The sequence below is a fragment of the Dicentrarchus labrax genome, unplaced genomic scaffold (genome assembly GCF_905237075.1).
Source record: "Dicentrarchus labrax unplaced genomic scaffold, dlabrax2021, whole genome shotgun sequence".
NCBI lineage: Eukaryota > Metazoa > Chordata > Actinopteri > Moronidae > Dicentrarchus > Dicentrarchus labrax.
This window is the reverse complement of record NW_026136720.1, coordinates 16,904,998-16,926,056: the sequence shown is the minus strand read 5'-3', so window position 1 is coordinate 16,926,056 and position 21,059 is coordinate 16,904,998. Positions and strand designations below refer to the sequence as shown.

The following is a 21,059-nucleotide window of genomic DNA, read 5'->3' as shown; positions in this document are numbered from 1 at the left end:
AGCCACTGCGAGCTTCCTTTCACTGTAGTTACCCAGTGAATGTGTCCAGCTTATTAAAGACACTGATAGGAGCATTAAAACTTGATGAACAGATGAATGATATTGTCTGCTGCTGTTTTTAGAAGTCCATTGTCGGGTGTTTCCAGTAGCTTCTTCATGTGATTCTCCAACAGGCCGATCACATCACTACGCAACTTGACCTTCCCCTCTTTAAACCACAGTTTAGGTCAGTGTATGGTTTACTCAACTGTATGGTCTGTAAAAACAAAAGAGGATTCTCTTGATGTCTGTGTGTACAGACTGCATAACAAACACTTATTGTCTGTAACTGTAAAGGTTAAGCGATTTGTGATGCAACACAGGCTTTTGTGTTCACAGCTAGGTGGATTAGCTCGTTCCAAGCTGAATGAATGTGAGTGAAAGGGCCAGTTGGATTGTTCCCATGGACCCTTGGGGCTTTGGATTTGACTGCTTGAGCGAAATTGCTGAACGTGCTGCAAAACAAGGTGGCTAGACTGGTTTTTATTAGAACAACGAGACTCTTTTATATTAACTTTAGTTACAGATATAGCTTTAATAGTTCTAAAGATAAAAAATAAATAAAATCCAGAAAAATTACTGCTGTGTTTTTATAGGAGATGATCATATATATAAATATAATTTATATAAAGTCAAGAATTTGTGAGTAAACAAAAAACAACAAACATTTACTTTACAACACTGTAGAACACAATACCACCCAATAACACAACATTTATAAACTAAAAAGGTGTAGGCTGAAGCTATGTTTCCTAATATATATATATATATATATATATATATATATATATATATATATATATAATATATTTGTCATGAAAACTATCAGTTAAAAACAATGTTATTCCACATTACATTTTTAGGATAATTTCAGGTAAATATTTGACTTCTACCAAAATACCAAATGTCTGAATTTAAGAACTTATAATAAACTGTAAGTACTTTTGTTGACAATTCATGTGGCATGTGACTTTGTATTTCCTCTCATTTCCATGAAATAAGTGTATAAAAAGTGAATTTGGTGGAAAACAACTAAGCACATTTACTCAAGAACTACAATTACAATATAAGTACATGTTTGAGGTACCTGGGTATTTCCACCTTATGCCACTGTATATTTTGAGTCCTCCACATTTCAAACATATTGTACTTTTTACTCCACTACACTTATTTGATGGCTAGGAACTAATTTCTAGATTTAACATGTAATCAACAACTAAAATATCACACATTAACTGCCCAACAGTGTATAAAACACTTGATCAGCTACATGTTAGTAATACCAGTAATAGCACGTTTACTTACATTTTTCAGATAAGTGAGAACTTTTGCATTATTATTTTGACTTAAGTAAAAGATCAGAGTACTTCTTCCACCTCTGGTAAGTAAACAATATCTAATATACATCAATCCTGCATTTTATATGGTATTGCAACAAACTTTGAATTGTTGCTTTGATGGAATTTAAATGTGGTTTGAAGCACTATAAAACCAGATGATGATTTGAATGATCATGCATATGGTAATATATTTAAGCTGTAGGTTGTGCTGATGTTGTATTGGATTGTAGGTGTTTCTAATATTTGCTCTCCTCCAACCAAATAAGATAGAATCATTTTACTTCCAATACAACAGCAGCACAGCTACATACAGCCTACCATAAAACTGAGAACTCAAGAGTACTTCCTCCACCTCTGGTCAGTTAACAATATGATGAAAAATGTTTGAAATCCTGCATTTTATATGGTGTTGCAACATACTTTGCATTGTTGCTTGGATGGAATTTAAATGTGGTTTAAAGCACAATATTTCAGACACCATAAAACCAGACTTTAAACCCATTATGGGCATATTGTGGCGATGTATAATCACTCAATAAATTCCTGTTGATCGCAGACTAACTGATGTTGTTGCCCTGTGTTGAAAGAGTTAACCCCTCCTCTCTCAGCCGGAGAGTCCTGCAGACAGAAAGAGGCGGAGTTTGGGCTTCACACATTTTTGTACGTTGAAGAGAGCAGCCAGTGTGTGTGTGTGTGAGTGTGTGTCAGTGTGTGTGTGTGTGTGAGTGAGTGAGAGAGAGAGAGAAAGAGAGAGAGGGGGATAAAACGGGGGTTAAACATGGATACGAGATTAGGGTTTGAGTTGTAAAGTAGTCCCGGTCCTGAACTGAAGAAAACCACCAGCACAAACACGGGATTACTATGCCCAGCGCCAACGTGTCCGTGCGAAGTTTATCCGAAGTAGAGAAATACCTCGGCAGCCGGATGGTGAGTATCCTGTCAGGGTGTTTTACATCATCGTTGTGTGACAGACGGCCGCACTGTACCAGCGACACATTGTTGTCTGTTGATCTCCACGTCATGTGAAACCAACAGCTGCACCGTGTTAGAGCTGCACATTTTCTACCAAACAAAGGGCTTCTAACCCCCTGTGATACATTCAGGCTCAATAAGACTGTGTCTGTGTATCTTTGTGTGTGTGTGGAGATGGTGTCAGTGTTGTGAAGATGTCTTGAATGTGTGTAAAAACTGAGTCTTGTGTGCCAAATATAAAATCCTACCCGGGGTAATACTGGGTTTGTCTTCATATTTGACGAGATCCAAACGGGACATTGAACCTTATTGTGCTGCCTTACATAGAAACTAATATTATTGTCCATGTATGTTAATCTGATGAAAGATTATGAGATGTGTTGGTGTTTTTGGTCTATAAAGGTCGGAGAATGGTGAAAAATCTAAGTTGATTTGGGCTTTAAAAAAAATGAATCAAATAATAATAATCATTATCAAAAATTGTGTCCGGTGCTGATTCATTATCTGTCACCTGACTAATCAATGAGTCATCCAGATGTTTCCTTTTATCAAAATTCACACTTGTTTTTGTCTTTTGGTTGTTGTGCCACCTTCATATAGATTTCCACACAGATTGAAGAAACATAGAAATCCCCATACACTGTAATCCTGTACAATTCACTTATTTTCCTTTCTATTGAAACATTTTATTGATCCTGCCTATGGTAATATCTTTATGCTTCAGTTTGTGCTGATGTTGTATTGGATTCTAATATTTGCCCTCCTTCAACCAAATAAGAATTTTACTTTTTTAATTTTATTTTACCAATACAACAGCAACACAGGTACATACAGCCCACCATAAAGTAAAGAGTAATACAAAAACAACTGAAGTAATAGTCTAAAAATAAACTGAAAGTCTCATGATTGTAGAGCTGTATATTAAATTCCATTGTACAGGTGTTGTTCTGTTTTTGTGGTCACTCTGTGACCCGGTGAAGACCTTTTCAAGAATAAACATTAATCACATGTTATTTGAGTTTAACATGTGGTAGTGGGTCCACAACTCATATCAGCCTTTTACTTGTGCTGATATTTAGGATATACATATGTAGAAAGCATAATACAATGAAATTAATTAAATAAAACATAACTTTTTTTCCCTTTGTGGTCAGTTCCCATAGTGATTACTTCTTTTTTTATTTACCACTACACAGATTCTTAAAGTATCATACACTTAATGTAGTATACTAATTGAATACAAAAGCTGTAATGAGTAAAGTGTTAAAATGATGCTAAGAGGGGATTCATATCTCACAGAAAAATGTCCTGATAACTGTCAGACTATTTCCTATTTACATAGTTTCCTCCACACAGAAATGTAGTATTGACCTAGTCAAGTCAGTTTTATTATAGCCCAAATAACAAATTTGCCTGAAAGAGCTTTACAATCTGCAACATACGACTCCCCCTATCCTTAAACCATCGACTCGGGAAAGAAAGTACACACCCTGAAAAAGCTTCAGCTTCTGGGTAAAAACCATCCGACCATTTGCTAATGTTTATGTGTGACGTTGCCCTAAAATCCCCGAAAGGTTGTGCCCAATCAACCTGAGTATGTGATATTTAAAGACAGGTGCTTTTGGGGACACAGTGACACACAGGAGAGGTATGCTTTGTCGAGCGAGAGTCTCGTGTGACTAGAAAGACATGTAAGGTATCGCACGGCAGGTTATTTCGCTTCCCTGTATGTGTACGAGTCTTCAGGCCTGCCACTCTTTATCACCTGTAGTCTTCAAAGGAGGCTGTTCTTCGGCCTGTTTAGCTCTTATTAAAGCTGCCCTGTGAGCAACTGCAGATACTTCAGATTCAAATGTAGCACTAGCTCTTATAAATTAATGAAATCAATAACTTTTTTTCCCCTGGAGTAGAGCTTGAAAGAATCATGCACAAATAATTTGAGCCACCTTCTCGAGCAATTAGATGGTAGCCGCGCCACCACCAACACAATATAATGGAACAAAATATCTGACTATTTGGCTGGTTTAATACCACTGGACTGTGTAATTATGCCTTTCCTCCTTTTGTTGGACGCAAATGACATTCCAGTTTTGTTCCTCAAAAAGCCATTGTGCAGCAGATATAGTGGGTTAGAGGCCAAAGATGACGCAACACCTCAGTTTCAGTGGCTCGTTTCCAGAAACCGTGTTTAACCCTCTCTGGTTATACGTTCTTTGGAGATTTGCGTGCCGTTCGTCATTCGTGTGTCCAGACAAAAGCCAAACATATGAGCCAATCGATATAATTAGCAACCATTTTATATGTTCTGTATTGTGTGAATCAATAAATGGCAGCCATTATCCTGTTGTTCTCCCGCCTTCTCTTTTCTAGGTCTGTTGTTTTTGTCATACCTAAAGAGATGCTTGACTCTTCACCACCCTGCCACGTCATTGGCTCTATTCACTTTCTCACTTTGAATCAGTACATTGAATGTAGCTGCATATTAATCTTAATTGAATCCCATTCAATACTCTCCCAGTCCACGGGGCGAGGGCAGGCTCTGGGAGTGTTAATGGGCTATTGATTTAGTCCTGGACCGGCTTGTCTATGAGATAAAAGCGAGTACGTCTTAAGCAATTCATTCCACTGACCTCCTGGGGTTTAGTCATTCAGGAAACTCAAGACTTCAAACTCTGTTGCTAGTTTTTTTCCCCTCTTTTATTCTGATGACTCTGCGCACTGTTTGGCTTTTTAAAGAAAGGTTTCGCAATCAAAGTGTGGCCACATAGGCAGCTGTGGGATGCAGATGAGAGGAAGGGGAGGAGGAGGAGGAGACATTGGGTCAGCTTTCTGACTACAATCAAAGATGTGCTCCCTGTCGCTCTCACTCTCCCCCTCTCTGGTTTTCTTCCCGTTTCCCTGTGTGAGCTCTGAGTGGGAGAGTGTCTGTATCCATGAGGATCAGCTGGAGGGAATACCAATAAGCACCACAGGCTTCTTCCCCTCTGTGGTTCTTTTCTTTGCTGAAGGGACGGTTTTGTTCCATCTCAATGAGTGTGCCAGTTCTATTGCCCCGTGTGTGTGTGTGTTTGTGTGTTTATTTGGGGTGCACAGGGGCAATGACAGCGAGAACTCTAAATAAATGCTACCCTATGTACTGCACACCATAGCTTAATTTGATCCATTTTACTTCAGATCACTGCAAACACCTGTGCCTGTATTTGCATGTGTCAGTTTGCATGCCTGACCTGACCCCACATTGTGAACTGATGGTTTCACCAGATTACAGCTGTGGTTGTGAGTTCTTACAAACATTACTTCCTCCTAACGGGGACTATGCCTTCCTGTGTCGCATAAGAAAATGTCTGTGGTTTTAATAATGTCCCCCCCTAAGAGGGAGGGACAAAGACTTAGGCAAGAAACCGGCTCAGTTATTCTATATTCTGCTAATCTGAACAAATATTTATTTCACTAATACTGCTCAGTAGTGCACACCCACTGCACACACACCTGGTTCTGAATTACTTGTGTGCTTTCACTTCACTCCAGTTCGGGACTTAAATGCTGAATTGCTCATTCCTCTGGTGCTGCGTTGGGCAGATGAGCGTAAGGTCTGTTTTTTTGCATGAAAAACTGAATCACTAACTCGATCATTGATCCAAGAGACAGCACACTGCGAAGATAAGCAGCATCTGCAGTTTCTATCGACGCCCCCAACTTTACCCCCCCAAAATGTAGTAAAAGATTAGGGCAGATTTCTCAGCACACAGCTCTCCCTTGTTGGGTTAAGATTGAGGCTAATGCAATTGGATCTTTATGTTATGCTGTCTGGGGAGGTCAGAACATATTAAATGGGTCATAGTGTTGGACAGACGCTGTGTGTGTTATGTAGGACAGCGTGGGGAACAGGGGGCTAATACAGGGCTGAGGTGTAAGGGAGACACCCTGGGGGCACAAAGGCCTCCTGTAGATCCTGTTGGTGCAGTTGATGAGGATTGGGTTGATGTGTGCTGCTGTGCTGTGTTTGGGAGGATCCTCCCTTTGTTCTATTCCTGTCCCATTATCCCCTGTTTCGGGTTCTGTGGCTCTGTCTCTGTTTTGCCTCCCACTTTCTTGTCTGCCTCTCTTCTTCTGCTCTACTGACACACTAATATCAATGGGTGAGTCAAACAGCAGTGGGCGTATGGTGGGCTTGTTAACTTATAAGACAACATTTTCTCTCATTTATAGTAATACACCAAATCAGCATATGATCAGACAGATGGGCCCTCACATGGTCCAGCTTTTGAATCCCAAAGTATCACAGTCAGCGAGCGCAAGTAGTTCATTGTCATGCATAGCCCCTGGTTGTATATGGGAAGCCCATCTCATCAAACTCTACCCTCTGTTGAATCTGTGACCTCTCAATTGAGGACAGTCTGCCTAACTGTCAGACTGTACCGCAGCAATCTGCCGTGTTGTAGCAGCTTTTCTTGTAGTTACTGGGCTTTCACCCCCCTCAGCCCTCCCCGTCGTCTCCAGCCATCCCCTAAGATCTTCAATGCTCGCACTGTTTCACCCTCCCACCTCAACAACCCCTGGAGAACGCATGCATAAGTGTTTGGGAGAAATGGAGTGAAAAGTAGGGCAGCTCCTCAGCAGATTTGGGAGGACATTTTGATCAGCGTGAGGCTAATTCATTTCGCAAAGTCACTCAACCAGAGAGACCCTCCGATTGCTCCAGCAGTTAGTCAGCGTGGGTAGATTTCTCGAGCAGCAGCGGTTGTGGCAGTGGAAATCGGCTTATTAAATTGAAATGATACAATATTTGCTGAATGTCTTATCAGGAAACAGTCAGATGTCGTCCCCGTTTTTGGGTGCTAGTGTGTGTAAAACATCTGGGTTGCATTATTTGAGATATTTGAGCTGCTCTCATGAATCAGGCCTGCCAAAATCCATCTTGTTTTCATAAGAACAAGCTTACTCCCCTCATTCCAGCTGTGTAACACAATTTTGTCTTGACATTCACTGCTCAGATACACTAGGGTGAATATGGAAGTTGTATCGATACTCTTCCCAAACATGCCCACTCCTGTCAAGGTCTACTTTTTTGCCGCAGGCCTCAGCACTGATCCTTCAACAGCTGCCAGGTCACAATTTGATGTGTTTTACACTCATCCTGCATCTATGATATCACAGTACCTCGAAGCAATACACTTCTGTGCTTTCTGTTTGGCCCCTGATGCTACAGAAGAGAATGTTGCGTAACATTTCAGAGTTAAGGCTTGTGGTGGGAGAGTGCCTGAGGAGCTAGCTTACTTTCAGTCCTGCAGAAATAGCATGCAGTCTAAGCTGTCTGGTCAAACAGGCAGCTCTTTGTGTTTAGCATTTGAAAACCAAAAAGACTGTGTAACACGAGCAACCTACACACAATCCTGCTCTACACTTCCTATTGAAGAAGAAGGATATTAGGCTCCTACTTCTTTTGTATGACAAACAGGTTTAACAATAGGGCAGCGTATGTGTGAGCCTGATTGTTATGACAAGAGATATTGCATGCACTCTGAAAGGAGCAGGGTTGTGATTGGGCACAGAGCTCCTCAGGCTATACGTCAGGCCAGTGAATCCATATGCAGCAGCTCGCTCATCAGAGTCCTGGACAGAGCAGAGGTAGGACACGACAAAGTGTGCTTTTTTCTCTGCAAACAAAGAGTCCTGTGTTTCAAGAAGGACAGATGCCAGAGAGGGGGAGAGATTGGGATGAGGACAGAGGCTGAAATACCCCAGGCATGCTTGTAGAAAGCAGCATGGCATTCTCTGGTTACACACTGTACATAAATAAGTATATATTTTGTATGCACAGTGTAATTATTCAGGTTCGATGCACAGCAGTGCTGAGATAAATGCGAAAGCTAACATGGTAAGATGCTGATGTTTAGCAGTCATATTATTTAACATCTTAGTTTAGCATGTTAGTATGCTAACATTTCTATACAGCTAGGGCTGATGTGAATGACATTAGTTTGGCATTTGGTCATAAACCAAAATTTAAAATCCACTGCAAAATGACAGTCCATCCCATAGCTGCTGAGATATTTCAGCTTGGACAGACAGACTGTTCTGTCCCTAGAGCCAAGCTGCTACCAAGGCTAAAAAAACAAGTTTAAAACAGTTTCTGTGTTGCACATTATGGTTTGTGTTCGGAAGATTTCAGAGATGGCACATCAAGTTCTTGCTCACTGTGTCGCCTTCGACAAACAAGTTTGACTAGTTAATTTAGTGTGAGGTCACTGTGACAAATGGGAATTTACAAGTGTAACTGGATAAATAAATCCAACTGGTTTAATGTCTGCTGAATGTGTCTTTGTTTTAGTCTAAGTGTCTGCTATATGTTGTTACTCAGTGTGTGTGCTCCAGTGTATGACTAGTCATACTTAATTACCCTATTGTTGATAAACCCTCTCTTGAGTTCCACCTGACAGTCATGTGTGAAGGAGTGTCAGTATGTGGTGAACTCCAGATGCATTAGTCAATTGTGAAGGTACTTAGCTTGCAATATGTAACTATGACGTGATGATGTGGAAATGCTAAGCAGGATTGAGCCTTAAGTCTTGGGATCTGTTTATTTGCTTGAAACTAGCAGTGTTACATTTGTTAAGGATTAGTGCAGCTTTGTACAGCATGTAGTGCTTGTTGTACAACACTTTGTATTAGGCGTTAGCAGCTTACACCTCCTATCATTGGTGTTGTACTGTGATCAACTTGCAAGATCCGGTGGCTTGTTAGGCCACCGTTACATTGCGGTGCTGTTACACTTGAAATGACACTTCTGCTTTAAAAATGCTGCTTAATTAAATTCTTCTTAGTTTTCCTCTTTATTGAACGTCTTCAGGTTTTAGCTTAACTTGCTTACTTGAACCATATTTTTTGTTTCACTTCCTCAAATCTAAAGCAGAGAATTCTATTCTTGGCATTAAACTATTGACACAACAGACTTCAGTGTTGAGCCTCTATCACGAAAATGGTAATTTACTATAAAAATAGGGACACTGTCTGAAAAAGGGATTTCCTGAGCCTAGCAGCCTTGTGTGACATTATCGCTGACCTACATTAGATGCGCACGCTCCACTTCTTTCACACACATTAATAGCTTATATCTACTATAAACAAACAGGATTAAATTCTGGATTCAAAAATGTAACAGACGTGCCAAATAAGAGCATTACATACACACCCAGATGGTGTCACAGTAGCAATAGCAGAAAAGCTGAATAGAGCAGAAGCAAGGACTCACTGTGTAGAATTACTGTGCATGAATAACCAACAAAAAAAGCATTCAAGGAAATATTTTATTACTTTGTTCTTTATCTTAAACTAGAAAATAGGGTCCAGTATGAAACCAAATGACAATTTCCTTTAGGCTCTTATTTGTAATGTAATTGTAAGTGTAATTCCTGGTATGCTCCATGTCTAATACAGTATCTTTGTCTTTGTTTCTCCTTCTTATAGGACAGGAGTACCGAGGGGAGTTCTCTAAGCATCTCTGCGTCGATGCGTCGGGGTTCTTCAGAGAACAATCTGGATCTGGACTTGAGTGATGGAAGTCCTGGTCCTGCTCTAGGCTTTGAGGTCCAGCGTAGTCGTTCTTGCTTGGACAGCCTCCAACAAAAGATACTGAAAGTCACAGAGCAGCTGAAGATTGAGCAGACGGCGCGAGACGAGAACGTAGCTGAGTACCTGAAACTGATGAACAGTGCGGACAAGCAGCAAGTAGGGCGCATCAAGCAGGTGTTTGAGAAGAAGAACCAGAAGTCGGCTCAAAACATTGCACAGATGCAAAAGAAGCTGGAGCAGTACCATCGAAAGATGAAAGACAATGAAATCCAGCACAGCCCATCCCCTCACCCGTCCACTGTCAAACACAGCACCATACCCAGAGAGTCTCCTAGAGAGCTGCTGAGGGATATGACAGGCAGTGGCCGACACCCGACCATGGACAAGATCAAGACCATTGGACCAGGTGTTTCCCTCTCCCCTCCCTTCTTCTTCAGCAAGCCCAGAGAATTCGCCAACCTTATCAGGAACAAGTTTGGCAGTGCTGACAACATCGCCCACCTCAAGACCACTCTGGATCCTTCCCCACCGCTGCCCAATGAGAGCCCAGGAAAGGGACTGAGTAGCAGCACCTCGATGGTGGGCAAGCCTAAGTATCCCAGTGATGACGAGTGCTCCTCAGAGAGTGCTTCCATTTCAGCAGACAGTAACGGGAATCCAGCAGGGGCAGGAGTGTCAACAGGACATAGTCAGGGTCAGGGTCAGGGTCAGCAGGCCGGGGAAGACGATGAGAGCAGACTGGCCTTGAGCCTGGAGGAGGTGAGCGAGATCAAAGAGGCCCAGAGCCAGCTGGAAGAGGATATAGAGGAGCTGAAGTCTCAGTACAAGAAAGAGTATGGGATCATCAGCCGAACACTGCAGGAGGAAAGATACAGGTATGTGTATATGACTCAGTATTTCATTGTCCTTACATAATACAACACGAGGCCTAATGTCTAATGTTACTGTATGTCAGTTCTAAGATTGAGAATAGACATAATTACTATTCATCTAAAAGTGTAAAGACCCACCCTTACAGATAAGTATTTATTAAATAGTAGATGCAATTCATCATATTAACATCCCCAGAAGCACTTCCTATACAGTATGTTCAAATCTGCCTGTAAATAATAACTTTAAACTAATATTTCTGCATCCTCCTCCATTGACTGCCAGGTATGAGCGTTTGGAAGACCAATTAAATGACCTGACAGAACTTCACCAGAATGAGATGGCTAATCTGAAGCAGGAACTGGCCAGCATCGAGGAGAGGGTGACCTACCAGGCTCACGAAAGGGCCAGGGACATACAGGTATATAATCGGAAATCTATCCTGTAATGATTCTTGATTTGGAAAGACCTTGTAGCTCATGTGTGTTGTTAGGGTGGGGTATCATATGTATTATTTTAGAGGTGATGAGTCCATTATCATATAGAGCTGCATGTATTAATTTCATATGTTTGGTTCCCTTCATCAGATAACAAAATCGAAGTCTGTTTTATGACCTTTTTTTTTTTTTTTTTTACATTTATGACCAGTGTTGGTCTAGTTACTCAGAAAATTTGATTTATTACTCATTACTCATAACTCTTTTCAAAAGTAATATTATAACATTACTTATTATTCGCTGCCAAAAGTAATTAATTGCACTACTGGTTATATTACTTTTCCCACAAAATTACTGTTTGTGTCCTTTCTCCACATAATTCAGACTTATGATGATTTCCAGTTTTGTTTGTTAAAACCAATCTGCACTACCTGGATAGTCCTCACATACATATATACATGAATATTACAGTTTTACATGCACTTAAGTCTTAGACCTGTTCATAGCCCTGTGAAATCATTCCCTCCTTCTGTAACCTGTGCAATATTATAATTCAACTTTAAATCACATCTGTATAAACATACTGTATATGGTTTGTACATACAACCCAAATTCTATTTCATTGTTTATTTTTTTCTATTTTATTTAGTTATTTAATGTGTATTTTCTTTTTTTTTCTATCTGCTGTGTTATGCATCTGTAACAAATGAATTTCCCCAGTGTGGGATCAATAAAGTCTATCTTATCTTATCAAAGTAATGGCGCTAATTACATAATTACTGGGGAAAGTAATATAATTACTGTAATATTATTACTAGTAATAAGTTACTGCCCAACACCGTTTATGACAATACAAATCTCTGTCCTTGTGTCTCTCTGCCGAGATGTAATTAATCTTTTGGGGGGAATTTGGGTAATTGAGGATTAAAAGGTCAGCAAAATGCCCTTTTAGCCACTTGGGAAACATCCAGACTGACAAAGTGTCTCTCTCTCTCTCCATCTTTCTCAGGAAGCCCTGGAGTCGTGTCAGACACGAGTGTCCAAGCTGGAGCTGCAGCAGCAGCAGCAGCAGCAGACGGTCCAGCTTGAGAGCCGTGATGCCCGAGTCTTGCTGGGGAAGAGCATCAACATCATGCTGGCCATCATCACTGTCATCCTGGTGTGCGTCTCCACCGCCGCCAAGTTTGCCGCTCCACTGATGAGGAGCCGACACCATGTGGTAGCTACCTTCCTGGGAGTTTGTTTTTTGACCATATTCTGGAAGAACTGGGACCGTTTACAGTACGCCATAGACCGGTTGCTGGTGCCTGCCTGATAGAGAAGAGTGCACACTTTAATCAACATTGCAGTCACGTGGACGCTGTCAGTTTGACTGTCTAAGAGGATTGGTTGTACAATCGTCAGAAGACACGATCGCCATGCATTTACAGAGGTTACTGTTTTTTAAAGTCAGACTGAAATTAAGTTTTTGTGATTTTTATTTTTTTTTGTTTAGAACTTGAATGTGTGTTACTAACAACTTTCATTTAACCTTTAAAATAATATTTATATAACAGAAAATCTTGTTACTTCCTCAGATTGCTATTAAATCCTCTCAAAACATACCGTAAATAGTCAATTCAAGGATTAAGAAGGGTGAAGAGAAGTGCATCGTCACTACAATGCAGCAACATGGGACTCACTCTTTCCCAGTTTTGGGGGAAATAATCAACATATGAGGAACAATTTGTGCAAATGATTATTCTTTCTTGTTTTGCTTCAGTGTCAAACTGCATACACAAACAAAATATCAAGCTTGGTTTGTTGTTGGCCACAGCTATGAAATGCTAAAGGGCAGATTTTGTTACTTTTGCACAGAGACAGGCTGACTGTTTCCTCATGTTTTTAGTCTTAATGCTAAACTAAGCTAACTGGCTACTGGTTGTAGCTTCATATTTAGCATAGAGGCAGAAGAGTGGTATCTTCTAATCTAACTCAAAGCAAAAATTCTAAGTTTATTTCTCCAAATGTTGAACTATTCCTTTAAATGAAGAATCTCCAGACTAAAGCACAGAGGCAATAGACATCCTTTTTTAATGTGTTTGTTCTCTTTATTCCTTATTGCCTTGTCTGCCCTGTGTGCTCAGTCATCTCTTACAGTTGTTCTGTTTACTGGTCCTGATGTTTAAAGTGCAATATATTTGATTTGTAAGAGCACTGTTTTTAATATGTTTCTTTTAGGAGTGATCGTCAATGTTTTACAGTGATGTGAGTGCTGTGGGGGGTGGGGTTGGGTGAGGAAATGTCATCAATGTTGGCATGAGAGATCCATAACCACTGAAGCCACTGCTGGGCTCTGATAAGACCAGCTGTCTCCTCTCTCAAGGGCCAAAAATCAATCCCACTGCATTACCGTGCTGATAGCATGGTAATATCAACACGCACCAGCTCTCCAGTGCAAGCACACATGCACATACACCCAAACAACACGAAAACAGAGTCAGTCACTTGGCTCTCTTTGTGTCTTATGGGTCTGATGTTTGTCTTTTACTAATAATGTGATATAGAAGCGATGGGTTATACTGTGATACAAGGCCTTTTTACAAGGAAAAATGCAATTCCCTTTTTTTTTTAAATGCAACAAACAGCCTTCAGTGCTCCAATGATGACAGAGGAGCACATTGCAGGCTCTATGTGATGAACTACGAGCCTATTTGTTGGACTGACTAATGTATTATTTCATGTTTGTCTTATGAACATTGCCTATGAGGATCTCACATGAAACTACGGACCACTTTTTAATGTTTGTCTGCCATAATAACATGTTTATGTTGATGTTTGTTGTCGTCTCTCGGTTGTTCTACTGACTGTATCGTGTTTGTTCTTGTTTTGACATATTTGAGGAAGTTTTACCTGCAGAACTACAAAACTGGTTTACATTCTCTCTTCATCTCTGGTGCATGATGTGATCAATCAGTTGTATTTTCATGCATTACGTGCCTTTGTCTGACAATTTCCTGTTAAATTAAACAAGCCTTTTTAATCAACTGGTGACTGGTGGTTTTGTCACGTGATTGTATTTTTCTTACATATTCCAGTATTGATATGTCTTAACAGTGTCGACGACAGTCAGCGAAAATTACTTCACCATTTCGCATCGGTGCAAGCTTGTTTACTCATTGTAACTTCCTGAAGGTAATGTATTTAGGTTCACGTTCAACTCCTCATTAATAATACTTTCTTGGTAATTATCTTCTTAAAAAGACATTTGCACCAGAAGAAAAAAACCCTTAGAAAAACTTAATAAGCCTACAGTTTATTAGAGACAATTACACTCTATTACCATGAATACCACAAATATCTGCTGTTCTCTTTTGACTAAATACTTTAACCTCCACCACCACTAGGGGGTGTAGGTGTTACACTGTTGACACAGCAGAGATCAACAAACCATATTGAAGGGGCTGCAGCATCTTACACAGCCCTCATAATACCAACCAGAGCTTATGTATGTTTTATATCTAAATAATAAATTTCCATTCTGTCGAAATCAATGCACATACACTTCACAAACATTAAAACCACAACAATACACAAGATAGAGACGACACTTTTCTGTGCCATTAGCATCACAAGTAGCGTGGAAGAGTAGCGCCCTCTGCTGTCCTAACAAGTACACATTGAAATCACAGTTTTTTCTACATATTTCTATATGGCATGGCTCCATAGCAGCATATTCCTTCATATTTCCATCAACATCAAATCTAGGCCACACTATATTTCATGCTGTGAACAGGAATGATTTCTGGAGACTTATATGTAACTGGTGTGGTTCCCATCAGGGTGTAACGATACCCAGGATGCTGCTGATGATGAGAGAGAGATGGATTAATGGCCCTGCTGATACAATATGCAGCAGCACATTTCCAACAACATCACACAGCCACAATAATAATGAAACATCATCAACCTGATGTTAAATATCACCTTCATATAACAGATAACACACAACACCTCAGCATCAACATTGCTGCTGCGTATCACTGTTAGGTGAGCAGTAGATCCAGACACAGGGACACACAATGAAGCTCACGCACAGTTAAACTCAGCCGCACTGCAATATGGGTCACCTGGCACAGCGGTGTGCGTGGTTTAGTCTGCGTGACTGAGTAGTGCCCGCCTGCATGCAAAGCAGAGGCACAGACACACGGTGAGATATGGGAACAGGAATGGGGATGATAGACAGATAGCTTAACTGGGATCTCTGGCACTGACAGTGTTCCTCTACTTTACGGGAGCTTAAGTTTAAGAGTAGAGTTGTGTGCACTGTGTGTGTGTGTGTGTGTGTGTGTGTGTGTGTGTGTGTGTGTGTGTGTGTATGTATGTGTGTAGGAGGAGAAGCAGTGTTTTATGCATTTGTGGAGCAACTAAGGCCTCTGGGGGAAAAAAAAATATTGGTGTGACGCAGAGATCCTAACTAACACACATTTGCACACAGCCATCCACCCACCCACCCACACACACACACACACACACACACACGCACACACACACACACACACACACACACAGAGAGAGGCTTAAAAACGGGGATTATGAGCTATATTTGTAGGTGTGAATGGAGAGCAATATTTTCTTTCCCAGTCTCTCTCCTCTGTATTATGTGTTCTAAAAAGTGAGCACTTCCCTTTGATGTGTGCTCTGATCCTGTGTGTTTTCCATTGCGCTCTCCCTTGTGGCTCCTGGAGCTCGTTGGCCCATTCACTGGGCTCCATAATGAGCTGCTAATTATCCCAGGACCTCATTGAGTCTCTTTGGGCCCACAGCTAAGCCTCCTCCTCACACAGGTTGGCATGGTGACCGTAGGGGATGGGACCTGCTTGGAGGAGGCCACCAAAAGGACCGCTGCAGCTCCGCTCCCGCTCTCCTCGACTGAGGGGGAGTGAGAGGGACACATTTTTTTTTCACTCCCAGGAGGCCAAAACAGAGAGTGGGAAGTGTGTGGATAGAATTAGATTTAAGCACGGCTGGTTTACATTTTGTGTTGTTTTTAGTCGTATGTGTGTGTTTGAGTGTTTATTAATAATTGTGTGAGTGTGGGTTTGTGCGTTTCAGTCACTTTGCGTGCATGAACTCATATTATGGGAAAGTTCTGACCTCCCTGGCAACTTCCACACTGATTTAGACTCCTGTGGCAGGACTCGCCCCTTCCCATTTCCTGTTTATGGTGTCATGGAAACTGGCCATGTTCCCTTCCTCTGCTTTTGCACTATAACATAAAAAATTTACCCAGCATCTCACAAAGAGCCACAGTCTCTTACCTCAGCAGGCACAAGGTGCGCAGCTCTGACGCTGCAGTGTCTGTGACCAGAATTAGAACGTCCAATGACGAATAAAGAGAAATGGCTGGTAGAAAATTCCAGATTTATAGAGGCATTTATCATCAAGGTCTTCATATAAATCACCTCTTAAAATTCCCTAATTCAAAGGCACCTCCAATTTCCTTTAGTTGCTTAGCAACCGATGGTGCGCCACAGTGATGCTTGGTGTTAAAGGCTGGCAGCCCAGTGTTGTAAAGTGGATTGTGGGGTGAATCACTGTCTTTTATAGCTCTGAGGTTCTATTACATGGCCAGCTCACAGTGACAATGATACACTGTCACTGAAGAGTAATTATACAGTCTGTTTATGCCTTTGGTGTATACGCAAGCATATTATGTCAACCAAATGGTTGTATTGGGGGCTTGTGCCATTTGACCACTGAGCACTGGACAAGCGGTTAACCATTATGATCATTGGAACTCATTTTAGGGATTTAACAACATACTTGAGTGTTTTAAAAACATTGTTTTTTGGAGAAATAACCAGGATTGGGAGGGTTACTGTAAAATTACACAAAAATGTAGTCAGTAACCTAATCCAAGTATCACAGTGTTAAAGTAACGTCACTTGATTACTTTCTGTTACTTTTGGATTACCTCAACATAAGACAAAAGAAAATAAAAAAGAAGTATTTATATCAATGTGTTCTATAAGATAACCAAACAATGTAACCTTTGAAAAGAAAATGGAAGATTTTTAGCCTCAAAAATGTGTCCTCTGCTCAGTGTATTTTTAAAGAAAACTGTATGATACATGAATATTTTTATTTTGCTTGGTTCCATCAATGTCAAGTCTGCATGCCATGTGTGGTGTCTGATACTGGTTTGTATGACTCTGTCTTTTTTTCCTTTAAGCTGTATTCTACTCAGGGCTTGATAACTCACCATGGGGCCCTGATACGAAAATGAGCTTTTGGAGCCATTTTGACCATCTGTTCCTCCTGTTCTCTGTGCATGTGATTCGTCACCTCACTAAATTCCTATTAAAAGCACACTGCAGACTTTATACGACAACACTTCACCTGGAGAGCCAGTAAACAACACGCAAAAAAAAGGAAGTGAAAATGTGACAGAAATGTATTTCTTAAAGCTATAGCATTGCCTATTTTGGATGAGATAATGGTGTTACAGTGTCTTTCAGCTCATTGTTGTCGTTTTATGGCCAACAATTTTCAGTGCTGTCGTCAACCTGTTGTCAGCAGTAAGGCTGATAAACCCCCTTTACAGTTGCTGCCCATCACCAAACAGCAGCAAAGGGTTTGAAGAGCTGGTGAACACGGAGGAGCATTTAGCAGCCACATCATTTAGGGGCTAAAAGGAGAATGAATATTTGATGTACACATCAATAAATCCTAATGTAGCCCTGCGTCTCCTGGATGTTAAAATGAAAGGAAATACTGGCAGGTGATAATATGTCAGTGTTTGATGTTGTCTGTCCATTTGTTTTTTATCTTGGTTGTTTTTTTCTGTTCGTTCTTAGCATCAACTTGCCCAGGGCTTGCAGATCATAATGAGCCTTTTGATTTTATTTTAAGAAAATGAATAAACAAGAGACTGCAACTATGCTAGCTGCCCTGTGAGGATGTACTTAGGTGAGGCAGTGCTTTGAAATAAATGCTAACATAAGTTGTCTAACATTTGCTATTTAACATTAAACATGAAGTACAGAGACTGATGGGAATGTCATTAGTTTTGCAGGCAAATTAAGAATATGACCTGAGGATGGTGCTAGATGAAAAGTCAGGGAGTCATCATGGATATCTGAATATCTTGCACTCCATCCAATAGTTGTTTCAGACATTCAAAAAATCAACCAGTCAGTGGGGCTCAAGGACGTGTCAGGATCTCCAAAGTCAGAAGGATTCCTCTTCTGGAGAACCTGATTACGTCTGTACATCATTTCCCAGCAATCAATCTAATATTTGTTGAGATATTTCATTCTGAACAAAAGAGGCGGACCCACACCGCCTTCCCTAGAACCAAGGCTGCATGAATTCCACACATAATCACATTCATGATGCACATTTTTCTGTAAATCCTTTTTAAACCCTCCCATTTAACCCATGATTCCACTGCAGATTGTGTGAATGGAGTATGTTGTCTGTGAAAACACAGATACGCATTGCAAATACTTCAAGAAACTGTTGGTGTGTGTTTGCGTCTGTGTGTCCATTTATGTTACATGTCAATTGCAGGCTCACATTCCTGAGGTCTATACTGTAGCCGTGGGCGCCTCGTGTATGACTTGTTGAATTTGTACAAAACAAAGGCTGCAGTATGAGTGGATAAATTCCCCCGTGTATGACCTCACACTCTGTGGGACAGCTCTCTGTTACAGAACAAACAGCTCATCTCTGACACACTCATACTGCAGGGCAACCAGACCTGGGTTGAGTGGCACTTGTAGATACTTTTTGTAGTTTGATTTTCCCTTTTATTGTTTATTTTTTTCTTAGGCAGCAGCAGTAACTCCAGAAAAGCTGAGAAAGTTCAGAATAAAGGGTTTTCCACTGACTGCTGGGACAGATGATGTAAATCCTTCATATTATGTATTTTTCTGCTATTTTACTACAAAAGATAATTAATGTCACCCTTTGGAACGACTTCAGGGAATATAATCGAGGGGAAAGAATCAGTGTCAGCAAACAAAATCTACTCTGTCTAGGCCCACCATTGTTTTATTGGTAACCTGTAATAATAATTAATAAAATGAATAAATGTACGTTTAAATAAGTGATATTTAAAAGTAGCTTGACCACACCAAATTGTGCTTTATGTGGAATAACAAAGCTACTAAAATGTTAAATAACCAATACTCATCAAATTGTGATTTCCACTAGAGTCAAACAAGGCAGTTACTGCTCCTCTGCTAAGCTAACTCACCAATATAATTCACCAATATTCATCAATTTATTCAGCCGTTAGGGGGCTTCAGTCAAGGCTAGGTTGTGTCTATCTCTATAGCTAGCTTTAGCAAGATTTGGTTCTCTTGCTTTAGCTGTGTAGTGCACATTAACATGCTGTTTTAAACAACTTTATACGGCAAAATAAATGTTAAGTCCGATTTTTTTGTCTTAAATATATTTTAACAAAATATGTAGTTACTGCTTTTTTGGCTTAGTAGGGTATTAAAATACGGGTGGAGATTGCCGCAGAGAAAAATTAGAGTGTATCTTCCAACAGCACAACATTTAACAATCATCTTAGTGTACTTTGGCACGTGAGCCGTCCCAAGGCAGCAACATCCCACCCATCTGGTTCACCAAGCAGTTTCAAACAAACAGCAAGGATTATTTTACGGTTTGACCGTGGTTTGATGGTATCTTGCGTCCCCCCCCCGTGCCCATTCTGCACTGCGACCAGGAATCCTGCCACACTAGAGTGACACGGTCGGATTGAAGCCAGGCATTGTCAGCTCATTATCAACACCTTGTGGGCCAACTTTCTCCACTCCACAGCTCTCCCTTCCTGTGTGTGTGTGTGTGTGTGTGTGTGTGTGTGTGGGGGGGGGGCTGTTATTGTGTGTGGGACAAGGAGGCTGTGGGATGATTTCCAGTTGAAAGATGCCTCCATGCTCAGTGGCCTTGTCTTGGGGATTACAGCTGCCTGAGGAAAAAAAGCTCACAGTCACAGTGAAGGAAGTGCTTATACGCAGGCATCAATCTTTTCAATCTAGTAGCTTTTATCCCTCGTCACTTGTTGCCCATCTGTGAGAAATCACTTGCTGTTTTATCACAGGTAGCTACAGACAAGCACATGCAGACACTCTGCTTCTTTCTATTTCCGTTGCACTTCTGCTTTTTTTTTTCTCTGCACATTTCCTCTTTGAGATGCCAGCAGGTTCCATATGTGTGTGGCTATGTTGTTTGTGTGTGTGTGTGTGTGTGTGTGTGTGTGTGTGTGTGTGTGTGTGTGTGTGTGTGTGTGTGTGTGTACGTCTGCAAACGACTTCCTGCTCTTTGACAGTGCTCTGATAGGAATATCCTCCTACTGGGCCAACGAACAGTTAAGGCTGGCCCTCCTTTCCTCTCTCTCTTACTCTAGGCTGACATGTTTGTTTCACGGCACACTGCACATTTATGGCTCCTTATGTACCACGCAGAAGTTGCCAGATGTGATAGCGGCTGGAAAGAAGGGAGAGAGAGAGAGAGAGAGAGAGAGAGAGAGAGAGAGAGAGAGAGAGAGAAAGAAAGAGGTGAGATACAGACAGAGAGATAAATAGATGTTTGTAAGTGTGTGATGAAAATGGAAAGGGGGGGGTGTCAGATGCTGTTTATAGCATAAGAGACACTGTTCTTTAGCAGCAAACAGAGAGAGAGAGTCAGTGAGAGGTGGGGAGGAAATGAACAATGGAGGGGAAATGATCAGGTATATCAGCAATAATCTGGTAGTGGTAGCTGTCAGCCTCCACTGCAACAGTCAGTCTGGATCTCATTATAGGTAAATTCATTTGGCTTTGGGGCCACGGCT

At 41.0% G+C, this 21,059-nt stretch overlaps 1 protein-coding gene across 2 annotated transcripts; it reads left to right on the top strand.

The window, feature by feature from the left end:
* Positions 1–2,043: 2,043 nt before the first annotated feature.
* LOC127353240 (transmembrane and coiled-coil domain protein 3) lies at positions 2,044–14,256 on the top strand. 2 transcript variants are annotated; one of them, XM_051382330.1, is made up of 4 exons: positions 2,044–2,306; positions 9,819–10,798; positions 11,079–11,214; positions 12,240–14,256. In XM_051382330.1, exons 1-4 carry the CDS (start codon positions 2,241–2,243, stop codon positions 12,543–12,545), a joined length of 1,488 nt encoding a protein of 495 aa, XP_051238290.1. In that variant the 5' UTR covers positions 2,044–2,240; the 3' UTR covers positions 12,546–14,256. The 2 variants fall into 2 exon arrangements, with proteins under 2 accessions (XP_051238290.1, XP_051238289.1); XM_051382329.1 differs by lacking the exon at positions 2,044–2,306 and adding an exon at positions 7,851–7,979.
* The last annotated feature ends 6,803 nt before the right edge of the window (positions 14,257–21,059 follow it).

Bases quoted from the DNA above. Each gene is read 5' to 3' on its own strand.
- LOC127353240 (XM_051382329.1), top strand. From the start codon at position 7,866: ATGCACTCTGAAAGGAGCAGGGTTGTGATTGGGCACAGAGCTCCTCAG. The intron at 7,980-9,818 runs GTAGGACACGAC...TCCTTCTTATAG, and splicing joins GAGTCCTGGACAGAGCAGAG to GACAGGAGTACCGAGGGGAG. The intron at 11,215-12,239 runs GTATATAATCGG...CATCTTTCTCAG, and splicing joins AAAGGGCCAGGGACATACAG to GAAGCCCTGGAGTCGTGTCA.